The sequence below is a fragment of the Apiospora hydei genome (genome assembly GCF_038363865.1).
Source record: "Apiospora hydei strain CBS 114990 chromosome Unknown utg000009l_segment0_segment0, whole genome shotgun sequence".
NCBI classification, from domain to species: Eukaryota; Fungi; Ascomycota; class Sordariomycetes; order Amphisphaeriales; family Apiosporaceae; genus Apiospora; species Apiospora hydei.
The window spans coordinates 4,114,855-4,127,392 of record NW_027117368.1 but is presented as its reverse complement, the minus strand read 5'-3'; the positions used below and the strand labels follow the sequence as shown (position 1 = coordinate 4,127,392).

The following is a 12,538-nucleotide window of genomic DNA, read 5'->3' as shown; positions in this document are numbered from 1 at the left end:
GTTTCGTGCCGCTCTCTCTCAACCCTCACAGCGATCCTCTTGGGCTTAGCCTGTATCATATGACGGCTGTTCTTTTTCGAATACCCAAAGAGCGTGACCCATGCAATCTCTGTCTTGTGGGCACCTTATACATCTGGAGTTACACAGACGGAGTTCCCGGGAGGATCCTTTGGGAAAAATTGATCGCAGCCTCGAGTCCACGATCGGTAAGAATCATAACAGATAGCGCTGTATCATCGCACCGCCGACTCGCCATGTACAATGTATGCCGGCCTCGTTGGCAGGCGGGGATCGATCCGGTGGCCAGTCATGCAAGCACGGCTCGCGGAATACTCCCTGTGGCAGAATGTTGAACACAGCAGCTGCGTGGGCTGTAGAAGGTCTTGACCGGCAGCCAGTCCGGAGAGGGCCGCGAAGAGCCCGGCTGCTCAGTGACACCGCGATGACGCAGGAACATGCGCATCGTGGCGCCCCTTCACAAGCTGCTTTCATCAAAAGACCAGCGCACCTACTTGTAGTAGAATCTGTGCCTGCCCAATCAGCGGCAAGGGTGGAGCTGTGTTTGGCTGCCCTCTGCCCCGCTTGGTACAGGGTAGGTAGGTAGTTGTAGTTGAGAGCAGCCCCGATTCCTGCCATCCATTGAGCTATTGGTCTATTGATCTATTGGCATTCTGTATTTCCAATACACGGCAAGTTGCATGCGGTGAACTCTATCTCCTGGGGGCGGAGGGTCGGTCAACGTGTACGTTGCTGCATGCGCCCGTTGCAACAAGAATGCGAGGCAGCAGAGAGGTTGGATGGAGGTTAGAATAGGATGTTGGACTTGTCTCTTCGCCTAAGACGCTTCGGCCACCGTCCCAAGTCTAATGTTTGGGCGCGGGAGACCCGTCTTTGGAGCTGTCATCCGTTGTCTCTGGTCTGGTGTTAGTCGTAGCTGGGGGGAGGTGCACAGACGTGGAGCCATGCTGGCTCTTTCTCCAGTCCATCTGGATTCGAATCGAGTCTACGTAAGGTCAACACATCGGACGCTTTTTTAGCACATCGACGGGCAATCTGGCACTACTGGGCCTTAGGTTATGTACCTACATTAGGTAAGTAGGTAACGATCCGTTTCCCACTTGCGGGTTGTCAATAATTGCATTTCATTTCTCTGTTAACGTCTACTTCTAAACCAACCCAAGTAAGGACCCGACAGTTATGCTTTGGTGTGTACTATAATGTGCATTGTTTTTATTTGTGCGGCATGTACGCCCCTACGCACAGAATACATGTAGGTCATTCGCTGGCTGTGATCAATCAGGCATCTCGGAATATCATTGGAAGATTGTATGCAGGTGGTTTGTGGCCATAAACATTTGATCATTGATCATGGGGACAAGGGCAAGGGCACTAAAATATTACCAACTGCCAAACCCTGTTTGACGTCGGGTCCGAATGGTCCATCACCCATCATCACACAGTAAGCAGCATCAATCAATCCTTACATGAAGCCACCTGCCCACGGCCCAATTTGCACCTAGCGCTTGCCTCGTATGCACTCTTCTGGCAACCCGACAGAGATTGCGCAACAGACCGCACACGCCTCAACGCAGGAAGATGGCCATCGCAATCCGCAAAACGTCAACAGGGTCCATCCTTGCCCAGCTTGCTTCATACTTTAGTTTTTCAGCCTTACCATTGGGCTCAACAAGCTCAGACGACCTACCAGCATCCCCTTGAGATCCCTTGCTTGAGATGCCTGATGATCAAGGACAGGCTTTTGATATATCCTCCACCAGAAAAGCATCCATCTCAGCGCGCTTAAGGTGTATATGGTCGCTCTATTATTCCCCGGCCCGGGTCGTGCCGACATATCCAAAAAACCAGACGGTGCCACAAAATGACTATGCTCTCTTCTCTACGGGGCAAGAATCGACTTGGAACATCGGCGACAACAGATATCGACGTCGTGTGCACAGCCGACCCAGAATCCACAAGTGCGCTCCTCCATAACTTTTGTCTTGCAGCATCAAGTGCTCGAGGGCTCAGACGCTGCAAACCCCAATCGGGAGTTTTTCGCGACATCTTCGCCTTGAGACCAGCGTTCTGGAATGCCTTCGCATGGCGACTTGTCACATTTCGCAGCTGCCAGCTCAACAGGGCCCATCTCAATCGCCCGATCGAACCACACTCCAGTGCACAAATAGGCAACCCTTGCAGGTCCTGGGAAAAATGGAGACCTTTCGCAAGGCGCTCCCAAATAGGCCGTATGTCACTTGTCACCTCACATGTGCCCTGCGCGTGTCGGCGATAACCCTAGTCGTTTCCCAGAAACCTGGTATATACGAACCCACTGGCTAGGTATATCTGACCTGCAGCTTCGGCTACTTCGCTTGCCGGGCTGCCTACATACACGTCAAGTTGGATGTGCTCCTCCAAAGAGCAGGCGTGGGCGTGAATAACATCAAAGGTGGGTAGCAGTATCAGAGTATCTTCCCATTACCAGTCCACCCACATCCACCCACATCCACTCAAGCGGCACGATATAACCTTGCCACCCCCGTCCACTTGTTGTGGGTGTCGTTCAAACATTAGTTACCAGGCATTGTATTGGCTGGGATGTTGCTGCTCCGCTCGATCTGACAGTTATTTTCAGCACTTACTGGCCCACAGGCTGGAAATGCCATCCTGGGCAATTCCAGAGAGGGCGACGGCGATCAATCTATCCGAAGCGTCACTCGCGGAGGACCAGAACTTCTCACCCATTCAGTTCCAAAGCAGGGATTCTGCCCCATCAGCAGCCTCATTTCAAGGCCCCATTGAACGAGGAGATTGTACTGGGGCTCGCGGTGCAGTTGTAGCCTGCGAGCTGGACGAGACTTTGTGTTACTGCCTTGTTCAAGATCTATGACCCCTCAATCATACAGGCTGATGACGAACATAGAGTGTTCTCAGATACGAGACTCCATTTGAGTCTGAGCTTGCGCAAAGCTGTTCGTAGAGCAAGATGGTCTTTCAGCAGAACTTCCATGCGGTTCGAACACTCTGTACTCACCAACGATCGGACCTAGGGTACAGACAAGCATCGAGCCCAGAACAGTACTTCTTTGCATTCTACACGACACAGTCTCTTGAGCCACGACCTTGCAAGGAGCATAGACTGAAGAATTGTATAAGAGTTGCTGAAGCTTTTTTTCCCCTTTACGGCATAGGTGAACAGATATCATCTGAAGCTACGCTTAGCTATCTATCTCCATGTTTCGAAGACCTAAACTCTCATTGAAGACGTATGTGGAAAACCACATTGGGCCATAACATGTAGATCTATGCTAACAATGGCTTAACATGCGGTTTTCCCTGGGTCTTTGGACCAGACACCCAAACTTTGAATGGGGCGAGAGCCAGTCCGAGCTCGATATGTCAGGGGTTTTGTTCGAGACCCGAACCCCATAGATACTGGCTCACTGGATGCACGCATGAACATGTTTCGGTTTCTTCATCGGTGGCACCTGATCGGATCTTGCAGATGCCACGGAGCCACGAGGAACCCCCCGAGGTGACTGCTCACAAGTCACCTCGTATCCATTCGCAAAGTCTACCCAAAGCAATGTGGATGGGCAGCCAGGGGACTCTACAGCCCACATGATATTCGCTTGATACCATATTCAGAGCGCAGTGTCCTGTTCAGGCATAACATCTCTCTCCAACTTGCCCAGCCGGGCCCAGGTTGGTATATCCCAAACCTACTCCTGCACTTACTGTACCCACACGATGATCATCATGGTTGACTTACGCACACAAAGATCTGCTTCAGGTCCTGCTTACCCCTCGAAACATGGGTTCGAAGGTGGTGGGCATGCCCGCCCCCAAGGCAATATAGGATATGCAGAGCAGTATGCAGAGAAGACACGACTTCGTATCCCATCAAATTTGACAAGGAAAACAGGGCCCGCCTTTTTAGATTGTAGCTGTCGAGTAAGCGGCTGCCCTTTCTGGACCCCCTGGTTCTACTACCCCAGTCATGTTAGAAGCCGGGAGCCAAGATGCTGCCAAACTGCTGGATTGTACAAATGTGTACAGACAACGGTGGCACACTTGGATCTGCTCTACTTGAGATCCAAGTATAGCTTAGATTGGGCTAAGGGATTGATGATCGCTCACTACGCCTTTCCTCTGTACTGTAGGTGCGCAGCACACCACACGCTCTGCACAATCAACCCTGCGTCATGATCCACACCCATCATTACTGAGGAATCGTCGGTATTCGGGATGCACATCGGCGGCTTTGCTGTACTCTCGCTACTATAGCCATCTATGTGCACGACTTGCCTGCAGAAGACTGGAGTCCCGGCCACTAGGCCTTCTCGGCGTTGCGGCATTCTCACACCCGGATGCACTCGACTCAAAATTCTATCAGAAATATACAGATCACACGGTCTAAGCTCCAAACCTCCCTCTTCCCTTCCACCGGCACGTTGTATCGGCTCGGAGACGAGCAACGCAGGCATGCCCTTTATTGGACACTGAAGCCTGTCAGCGCAACTCTTTCAGGTTACATGGCCTGGGGAAGAGCCTTGGACGGGGCACGGTTGCGGCCGACCCGGCTATTTCCGCCAAGCACAGGGGTGGTTTCTGGGAGGGGGCCGATAGCCTGTGTGCAGGGGAGGGAGTGGTTCCCGCAGGCTGGCTTGTTCCGATGCAATTCAATCCCAGTTGTCCTCTAAGCAGGTCTAGTACCCATACGACAGGCAGACAGGCGCATTTGTCCTCTGAATTGGGGATAGTAATGAGAGATGGATTATACTGCAAGAACCTGGAATCCGCTACGCATATGTATGTGACTATACTTCCTGCCTAACGCGACGTACACGCATACGCACACACACAACAACATTGCGCATCACGCAAGTCACGTCTGCGGCTTGGGGGACACTGCAAGGAATGATTGCGGCGAAACGCTTTGAATGGATGGTGGTGGTAGGGAGAAGAGGCGCCCCCTTTTTCTTTTTCAGCTATCCTCATCTGCCGACCATGAATCCTTCTAGATGCGCGCCACAAGCTCAGCCCATCCCTGAATATCTGACGCCATCTCGCTTAATGCCTGCGCTGCCCAGTTAGAGGTCTTCGTCGGACCCGAGAGTATGGGTCTCCCACGATGAGATGTGACGGACTTTTTTCCCACGATCTCAGGAGCAGAAACAGCAGCAGTATAGGGAGAACATACAGAAAGAAGTAAAGCAGTAATGAATAGTCAATAGTAAACTGGACGCCCTTGCAAGCTGGCTTGAACCACCCAATTTGATACTTCATCTAGCTGCCAACAAGAGCTACAACTATATACTATATACACATAGTTGCAAGCTCATACTACCAGACAAGCAAAACAGAATAGCTCGTTGAGCCTCTTTTCTTTTGCACCTATAACATTAGCTTCCAACGGGGCAAAGTTGCGCATGTATCACCCATTACCCCAATAGCCTGCTAGCAGCGCGGACTTGCATGCGTTGTAACATGCTAGGCAGCAAGCAAACATGCAGTCACAAATACCTTCCTCCCTAGGCCATGACAGATGACAGTTGTAGAGCTGGTCGACATATGTACATGGACCAAAGACGGAAATGCCCGATCAGCAGCAGTGGACACAAAATCAACATACATATAAATAGCACACTTATATAATCAAGAAACAACACTCATACACGCGCTCGGGTAGCCGCTTCTATGTTCCTGCTGTGTAACAGAGAAGCCATGATGAACTGTTGACGCGAGGAATACGCAAGATTGACATGACAAGGGGCTAGCTACATGTTCCCGTGCTACCTGTTCTTGCGAGTTAAAAATTGTAACAATAACGATGCTGCATTGGATGTATCGACTGGAGACTGCCTGGTCAGGGTCACTATCTGGTAGAACAACATACATACTTACCCTAGGCGCTGCTTCCGCCTCTAGCCGGTGAGTCCGGATTGGCCATGACGTCCACCAAAGCGAACAAAGCTTTTGGCACAAGAAAAGCCCTGCAGGGGAGCGTATCAAGTGACTCCTTCATCACATCAACAATACGACACCAAGAAGGCTGATTGGGCAGCAATATGCACGCCATAGTCATTGCAACCTCGTAAGCAATCACCCGTCAGGGATGGGAGGGGCGAAAGCACAGCCTCACCGCACTCTATGTTCCTTGATCAGGACCCAGACAGGACCTACTCAGCTCACATGGGTAGTATGCAAAGGAGGTTGCAGACCTGTGCCCAGACCGAACCACATCCTGCATGTCATTATCATCCAGCACAGGAAACGATGCCGTCTTCCGTTGTACTGAGCGAGGATCGTATACGTTTTGACAGACCGCTTACGCGTTGTTATATTGATGCTTCAATTGCAAGTGGGTATCTCTGTAATTAGACTGATATTAGCCAACAGGTTGAAGTGGAAAGATCATGGAAGACGATCTCTCACAAACAGTGTTTGCCTGTTTTGGCTCAGCTCCTTCCCCCTCGGAATATCGCTGCCGACTACGCAGCATCTGCTCGCTCTGTGGGTGCTGCCGTAAATCCGCAGCGTCGCGGATGGTGGCTCGAGTAGCGCTGTTTGAAGCAACACGCGTTGGTGCGTCCTACCTCGTTCTTCGTCCACTTGACGATTTCCAACCCAACCCAGAAGTTACCCTTTCTGCAACAACGTGCTTCGGAGGCCAGCCACACCTGGTGCTGGTATGTAGTAGTAGTAAGACTCCCCGCCACTGGCCCAAAACCTAAGGAGACTGCTACTGTATCTCTCAACACTACTTGGGCTAGGTCTGAAATGGGATAATGCACCTAAATGAAGTACCCGAACCATGGTGGATTTCCCGTCTTGTGTGATAATCAGCTTGCTTGCGGTTTATCAACGACCGTAGCCTGGAGGGGGGAGCGAAGCCCGGAGGATTTCCAGGTGGCGGCCCAAACCCAGGTGGTGGCATGGGCATCGGAGGCCCCTGAAAGCCACCGGGATGGAAGTTTTGGGGGCTCGCGAAGCCCTGAGCTGGCGGGGGCCTTGCTGGAAGTCCAGAAGGAGCAGGCGGTAAGACGGCTGGCCGTCCAGGCGGTCCTGGTAGCGGCGGTCCGCCGTTCATGCCAAAGGCTGCTGGAGGAGGAGGGCGATGGCCTCCCGGTGGTGCAAACCCCATGGGCCTGGGAGGAGGGACAGCAGTATTCATCGAAGGATCAAATCCTCCAGTGGCCATTGGTGGTGGCGCACCTGCAGCAGGAGGCATAGCTTGGCCTGGGGTCTGGAGGAACGCTGATGGCATGGGCTGGCTTTCGACGGTGACATTGTGCTTCTTCGCCTGGGCAGCAAGCATACGCTCTGCTTCGTCTCCATGTCGCTCTCCCTTGCCGTCTTTCTTGTAGGCATATTGTACGCTGACGTCCTTGTTCATAAGGTATTGCCCGTTCATGTTGTTGATGGCGTCATCACTGGAGTCGAAACTGCTGTAGCTGACGAAGCCATATCCCTTGCTCAAGCCGTTGTCGTCTCGGGCCACCTTGGGGGTGCTATCAGGGTGCCGAAGCGACTGAAGGTGTCGTAGAGAATCTTTTCGTCGACCATAGGATCCAAGTTTCCGATGAAAAGCTCGGCGCCAATCTCGAGGGGTTTCTGCTTGTCGGCGGAGGCCTTGTTGACGCGCAAGGGCTTGCCGTAAAGTCGGATGCCATTCATAATCTTGGCGGCGTAGTCGGCGTCGACCTCTCCATTGAATTCCACAAAGCCAAATCCTTGGTGAGACTGCGTGACACGATCCTTCGGAAGATGGACGTTGACTACCGGCCCGGCCTGGACCATGAGCTCCCAGACGAGGGCATCGTTTGCGCGTTCATCAATGTTGCCGATGTAGACGGTCGCCTCTTTGTCTTGCTCCCTGCGATTATGCGTATTAGTAGTGCATCATGGAAGGGAAAAGCTCTGAGCGACTTACCAATGCTTTTGCCCCGACATCTCGACTAGAAGGATGCAGGATGAACAAGAACAATGTCGTCACACACCAAAAGGTCTCTTGGATACTTACGGACGGATACCAATGGTGATCGGAAGCTGGAATCGCGCCTGGACGCGGCTCAAAGCTTACAAAGCGAAAATGTTTTTCCGGGGCCCAGTGGAAGGAGACTGGGAGACTGGGAGCTTGGGCAACTTAATTGGGTGGGGTTGCATTACATAAGGCGAGCAGGCCTGGCAGGTTGCGCTACGCAATTGCAATTGCGGGTGCAACTCCACGGTTGGAAATTTTAGGAAAGCTCGTTCACCAACCTGTACAGTCGGAACATCGCGAACACACCCGGCGCAACGTTGGAAAGACTCAGCACACTTTGTGTATGTATTAACTCGAACTCGCACATTCTTCCGAGGCTGGCCAGTCCGGTTGCTAATTGCCCCTTGCAGCTACTACCCCGACGGTCCTGTCTATTCCAGTATCCGCCAAAATGTTCGCCCTCTCAGAAGAATCAAAGGTTCGGCCACCACATCGCCACACTACGAATTGCGCCGTATCTAACAACCTATGCAGGAGCGCGTTGGAAGGATCATCGAGCTCAGCCGTGTTGCCATGCACTAGTGGGTTTTCCTTATGCCAACCGGCGCAAGTCAATAAACATAGCAGATGCTAACGAATTGCGCAGCGGTTACATCCCTCTGATCCTCTACCTCGGTATACCTTCTTCGAACACTGCGCAACAGCGCTGCGCAATTTCTCTACGGACTCTAACCGTTTTTCCAGGATACACCCGGAGCGACCCTCGCCCCAGCATCATCCGGTATGTCATTGCCGAGCCAACCTACTGCATGCGCTCCTCTCACTAACCTGGACAGCCTCCTCTCTCCTCTCTCCTAGATACGAATAGCTACGGTGCCAAACGATGACGACCCTTGTATAAATACATTGCACGCAGCATATGGATGATGGATTGGGCGGGTTCAGGCATTCTTCACCGCGAGGCTCAATAGACATGAGATGCGATGGCCATGAATGACCACACACAGCATCACAAGCCGTCGCGATGCGTCACTACGGAGTGGCAATATGTACACTACACTCAAATTAATGAAATTCCGATACCAATGCTGATAGTCTGAGTCTGAATGAATGCCTACTTTGACAATGCTGCCGGCTCTAGCGGCAATCGTGAGGATTGACTGGGTGAGCCAAGCCAATGTAAGCCTGTATACATATGTATGTATAGATCCCTCCCGACACAGGCTGGAAAATTGAATAAATGGTAGGTAGTAAGTAAACCTGATACTGCACTGAATTCTCCCACTATTTCCACCTACGCCCCTTTTACATTCAACGGCGCTTTTGCGAGGACTATTTCCAAATGCCTTTTCATGACGACATAAACTTATCGGCGATAAGAACTGCTTAGCGGATCAAATTTCCAAGTGCTTCATTTCTCTAATACCGTTTGGCGCTCCAAACCACGTTTTGCGCCGGTGCTTTTCCTCCTGGTTCCAAACATCTGAAATGTAACATTACTGTCCCCAAGGTCACCCTCGATGACTGAAAACCATGCGGGTCTCTCCCCCGCCCTCGTCGAGACCGTGGCCGGCCTCTCGGCGGGCTCGATAGCCACTCTTGTCGTCCACCCGCTCGACATCGTCAAGACTCGCATGCAGCTTCACCGCAGCAGCGCGCCCACCTCGTCAAGCCTGACCACCATGTCGCTCATCCGGGACCTGGCCAGCACGCCGCAGCCGGTGAGGGCCCTGTACCGCGGCCTGACGCCCAACCTCCTGGGCAATGCCTCGAGCTGGGCCTCGTTCTTCTTCTTCAAGGCCCGCATCGAGCGCGCTATTGGGTATATGAAGTCGACGACGGCTGGCGAGGTTGCAAGCCACAGTGGCGGCGGCAGCATAGGCATCAACAGGGCCAATCTGACGGCGTCGGACTATTTCGTCTCGTCGGGCCTCGCGGGCGTGGGCGTCCAGATCCTGACGAACCCCATCTGGGTCCTGAAGGTCCGCATGCTGGCGTCCGATCGCGGTGCGGCCGGGGCGTACCCCAGCATGCTGAAGGGCGCGGCGCAGCTATGGAAGGAAGAGGGGCTCCAAGGCTTCTACCGCGGACTAGGCATCAGTCTACTTGGGGTCACGCACGGCGCGGTGCAGTTCGCCGTGTACGACTCGGCCAAGCGGATATACTTTGCGCAGCGGCAGCAGCAACAGCAGCGACTGGAAGATATGGCGCCTGCCAGGTTAGGTAATGAAGCCACTGTTGTGCTGTCCAGCGCATCGAAGCTCATTGCCGGGGCGGTGACGTACCCATACCAAGCCATCAGGAGTCGACTTCAGACATACGACGCGGATCAAAAATACGGACGAGGGATCATGGGCGTGGTGAAGCGGACTTGGACAGAAGAAGGTCTACGAGGCTTCTATCGCGGCATCGTCCCGGGCGTCATACGCGTTCTACCGGCAACCTGGGTCACCTTCCTCGTGTACGAGAATGTCAAATTCCATCTGCCCCGATGGGCCAGCTAGCGAATCACAGCCTCTCTTCTCCCACCCACGTATGCACTATTGAATTGTACCTGAAGAAGACTATCGATACCCGGGCTGCGCTGATGCATCTATCCTGTCGCCGATTACTGGAGTTGGACCCCATCTCGCACTTTGCGGACCTTTGACATGTAATCCAGCATCTTGAATCTGTAGGATACAATGGCTCTTTCCAGAAGTTCCGTGTTGTACTCGTTGGGGACCCAGGCGGTGAGCGAACCAAGGTCACTGTCAACTTCGTTTAGGGCAAGGCGTTCGTCGCCCCTGTTGACGAGCCTGACATGCCAAAAGCTCATCGCCTTGAAGGGGTCAGGCCGATCCGTCACGGCGAAGGAAATCGCTGCCATGGCCCTTCTTGTGTCGTTTTCCACGAACAATTCCAAGATACCCATGAGCCAGGTAATGTTTGGAGTTGGCGGCGCCTTGCTTTTGGGCAGGCCGTGTAGCTCTCGCTCCCATTGACTGAGCCGATGGAGCTCCATTTGCAAGGCGACGAATACTCCCTGCCACAGTTTCTTGCCCAGCAGCAGGTGGGCGTCTAGGTTCCCCGCCAATGCCCCGATGACATCTATTTTCGTCTCGGTGGGTGCGGGCCCGGGGGAGGGGGGCCGGCCCAGCTCAATCTTGCACTTCATCTGGTGGTCCCGGAACTTTTCGTAGGAGTGGTATTCGTACCTTAGGAACAAGTAATGGGTGTACATGACTTTCAAGTCGCGAATGGCTCTCTCGTACTTTCGGGATCGGGCATGCCAGTGGTCCATTGCGGATTCGGCATCTGTGAACTCTTTCCATGCCGTTGCGAAACCGGCCGAGGAGGTAACATGGTCTCCTCCGCTGAGTTGTCGAAGAGCCTCTTTGGCACGTCTGGTGGTGATGCGCGCCACCTCCTCAAGTCGACAGTTGGTGCTTGGAATGGGAGCTGTCAGCAGCCTTTGCGAGAGGTCCAAAGCCGCAGTCAGTTTGCTCTCGTAGTTCTCCCTGGGTTTTTCCATTGCGGTACGTGTTGCCGTGGTTGGTCCAGTGCTGTTTGGGACGTCGATTTCGGCTTTTCTTGTTGCAGGTTGTTTTCAGGCGGAAAAGGGGGTCTATCCAATGACCGCAACACTGGGAGCAAGATACTGGCGGCAGACATGAAACAGAAGACGTTAATGACAGTGGTCTCCTACATTTCACTGTTCACTCCAGCGGATTTTATTATCTTGGTTTGGGCCTCTTTTGCTTCCCCGACAGCCCAGTAGAATGCTCGTGATCTGTATGGGGAGCCCTGTAACTCAAACATCCGCCACCTGCGAAGGGCTACAGATGACCGCCCACTCAGGGCGCTATCTTGGGTGATGATGGCCTTTAGCTTGTCGCCGAGAGGCAGTTTGATGCGAATATGGTGGAGAATATACATCTTGTGTGGGTGAAGCCACCAGAACTTACCGTACATTCTGCAGGGCCAATCTCACTCAATAATGAGTGGTTTTCTCAATGAGTCGATGCTGCTAGTATATGTTGAGGTATTTACTAGGCTGGTCCATAAGTGTTTGGTGAGCAAACGCAGCCAAGCTTTGCATATCACCTAGGTACATAAATGAATTTCTGATGATGTCGGTAGAGTATATCCAATACAACACACCATCATGAACGTACAAAGAATATGCCTGCAAGACCACATTCTAAGAACCGAAGTTTACATGCGAAGAAGTCATAGTAAGCTTCTGGAGCCTTGTTGTTTAACAATACACGCGAGACAGTGCAGCATATCACCATGTTTGCGACCCTGATTCCCCCTTTCTTGGTTTTAAAACATGACCAACATAGCAGCACTCACTATAAATTGTTAGTAAGCTTCCATGCGAAGCAAGTCGGTGACCGATAGGAAAGACCTCGGATCATGGCGGCACCCTGTGGATCGGCATTGCATAGGCGCAACTCCACTTAGCAGACGACAACAGCGAAAAAGGTCCATCTTCTCAGCATCATCCTGGTTTTTGCCTTTCGTCCTGCGCAAGCAAAGTGGGCGCTTTTAGGAAACGTCACAGAT

The 12,538-nt window shown here is 52.6% G+C and overlaps 4 protein-coding genes across 4 annotated transcripts; 2 read left to right on the top strand and 2 right to left on the bottom strand.

Moving 5' to 3' along the window:
• Positions 1 to 6,772: 6,772 nt before the first annotated feature.
• PG997_013101 (RNA-binding domain-containing protein) lies at positions 6,773 to 7,956 on the bottom strand (the record flags this gene model as incomplete). The annotated part of the gene is made up of 3 exons (XM_066817415.1): positions 6,773 to 7,451; positions 7,505 to 7,879; positions 7,937 to 7,956. 3 exons carry the CDS (start codon positions 7,954 to 7,956, stop codon positions 6,773 to 6,775), a joined length of 1,074 nt encoding a protein of 357 aa, XP_066663107.1.
• Positions 7,957 to 8,438: 482 nt separating this feature from the next.
• PG997_013100 (uncharacterized protein) lies at positions 8,439 to 8,845 on the top strand (the record flags this gene model as incomplete). Its single annotated transcript, XM_066817414.1, has 4 exons — positions 8,439 to 8,465; positions 8,522 to 8,568; positions 8,634 to 8,768; positions 8,824 to 8,845. The coding sequence occupies 4 exons, from the start codon at positions 8,439 to 8,441 to the stop codon at positions 8,843 to 8,845; spliced, it is 231 nt and encodes a 76-aa protein (XP_066663106.1).
• A 662-nt stretch (positions 8,846 to 9,507) lies between these two features.
• On the top strand, positions 9,508 to 10,491 carry PG997_013099 (mitochondrial carrier; the record flags this gene model as incomplete). Its single annotated transcript, XM_066817413.1, has 1 exon — positions 9,508 to 10,491. The coding sequence occupies one exon, from the start codon at positions 9,508 to 9,510 to the stop codon at positions 10,489 to 10,491; it is 984 nt and encodes a 327-aa protein (XP_066663105.1).
• A 104-nt stretch (positions 10,492 to 10,595) lies between these two features.
• Positions 10,596 to 11,501, bottom strand: PG997_013098 (uncharacterized protein; the record flags this gene model as incomplete). The annotated part of the gene is made up of 1 exon (XM_066817412.1): positions 10,596 to 11,501. The coding sequence occupies one exon, from the start codon at positions 11,499 to 11,501 to the stop codon at positions 10,596 to 10,598; it is 906 nt and encodes a 301-aa protein (XP_066663104.1).
• Positions 11,502 to 12,538: the final 1,037 nt, after the last annotated feature.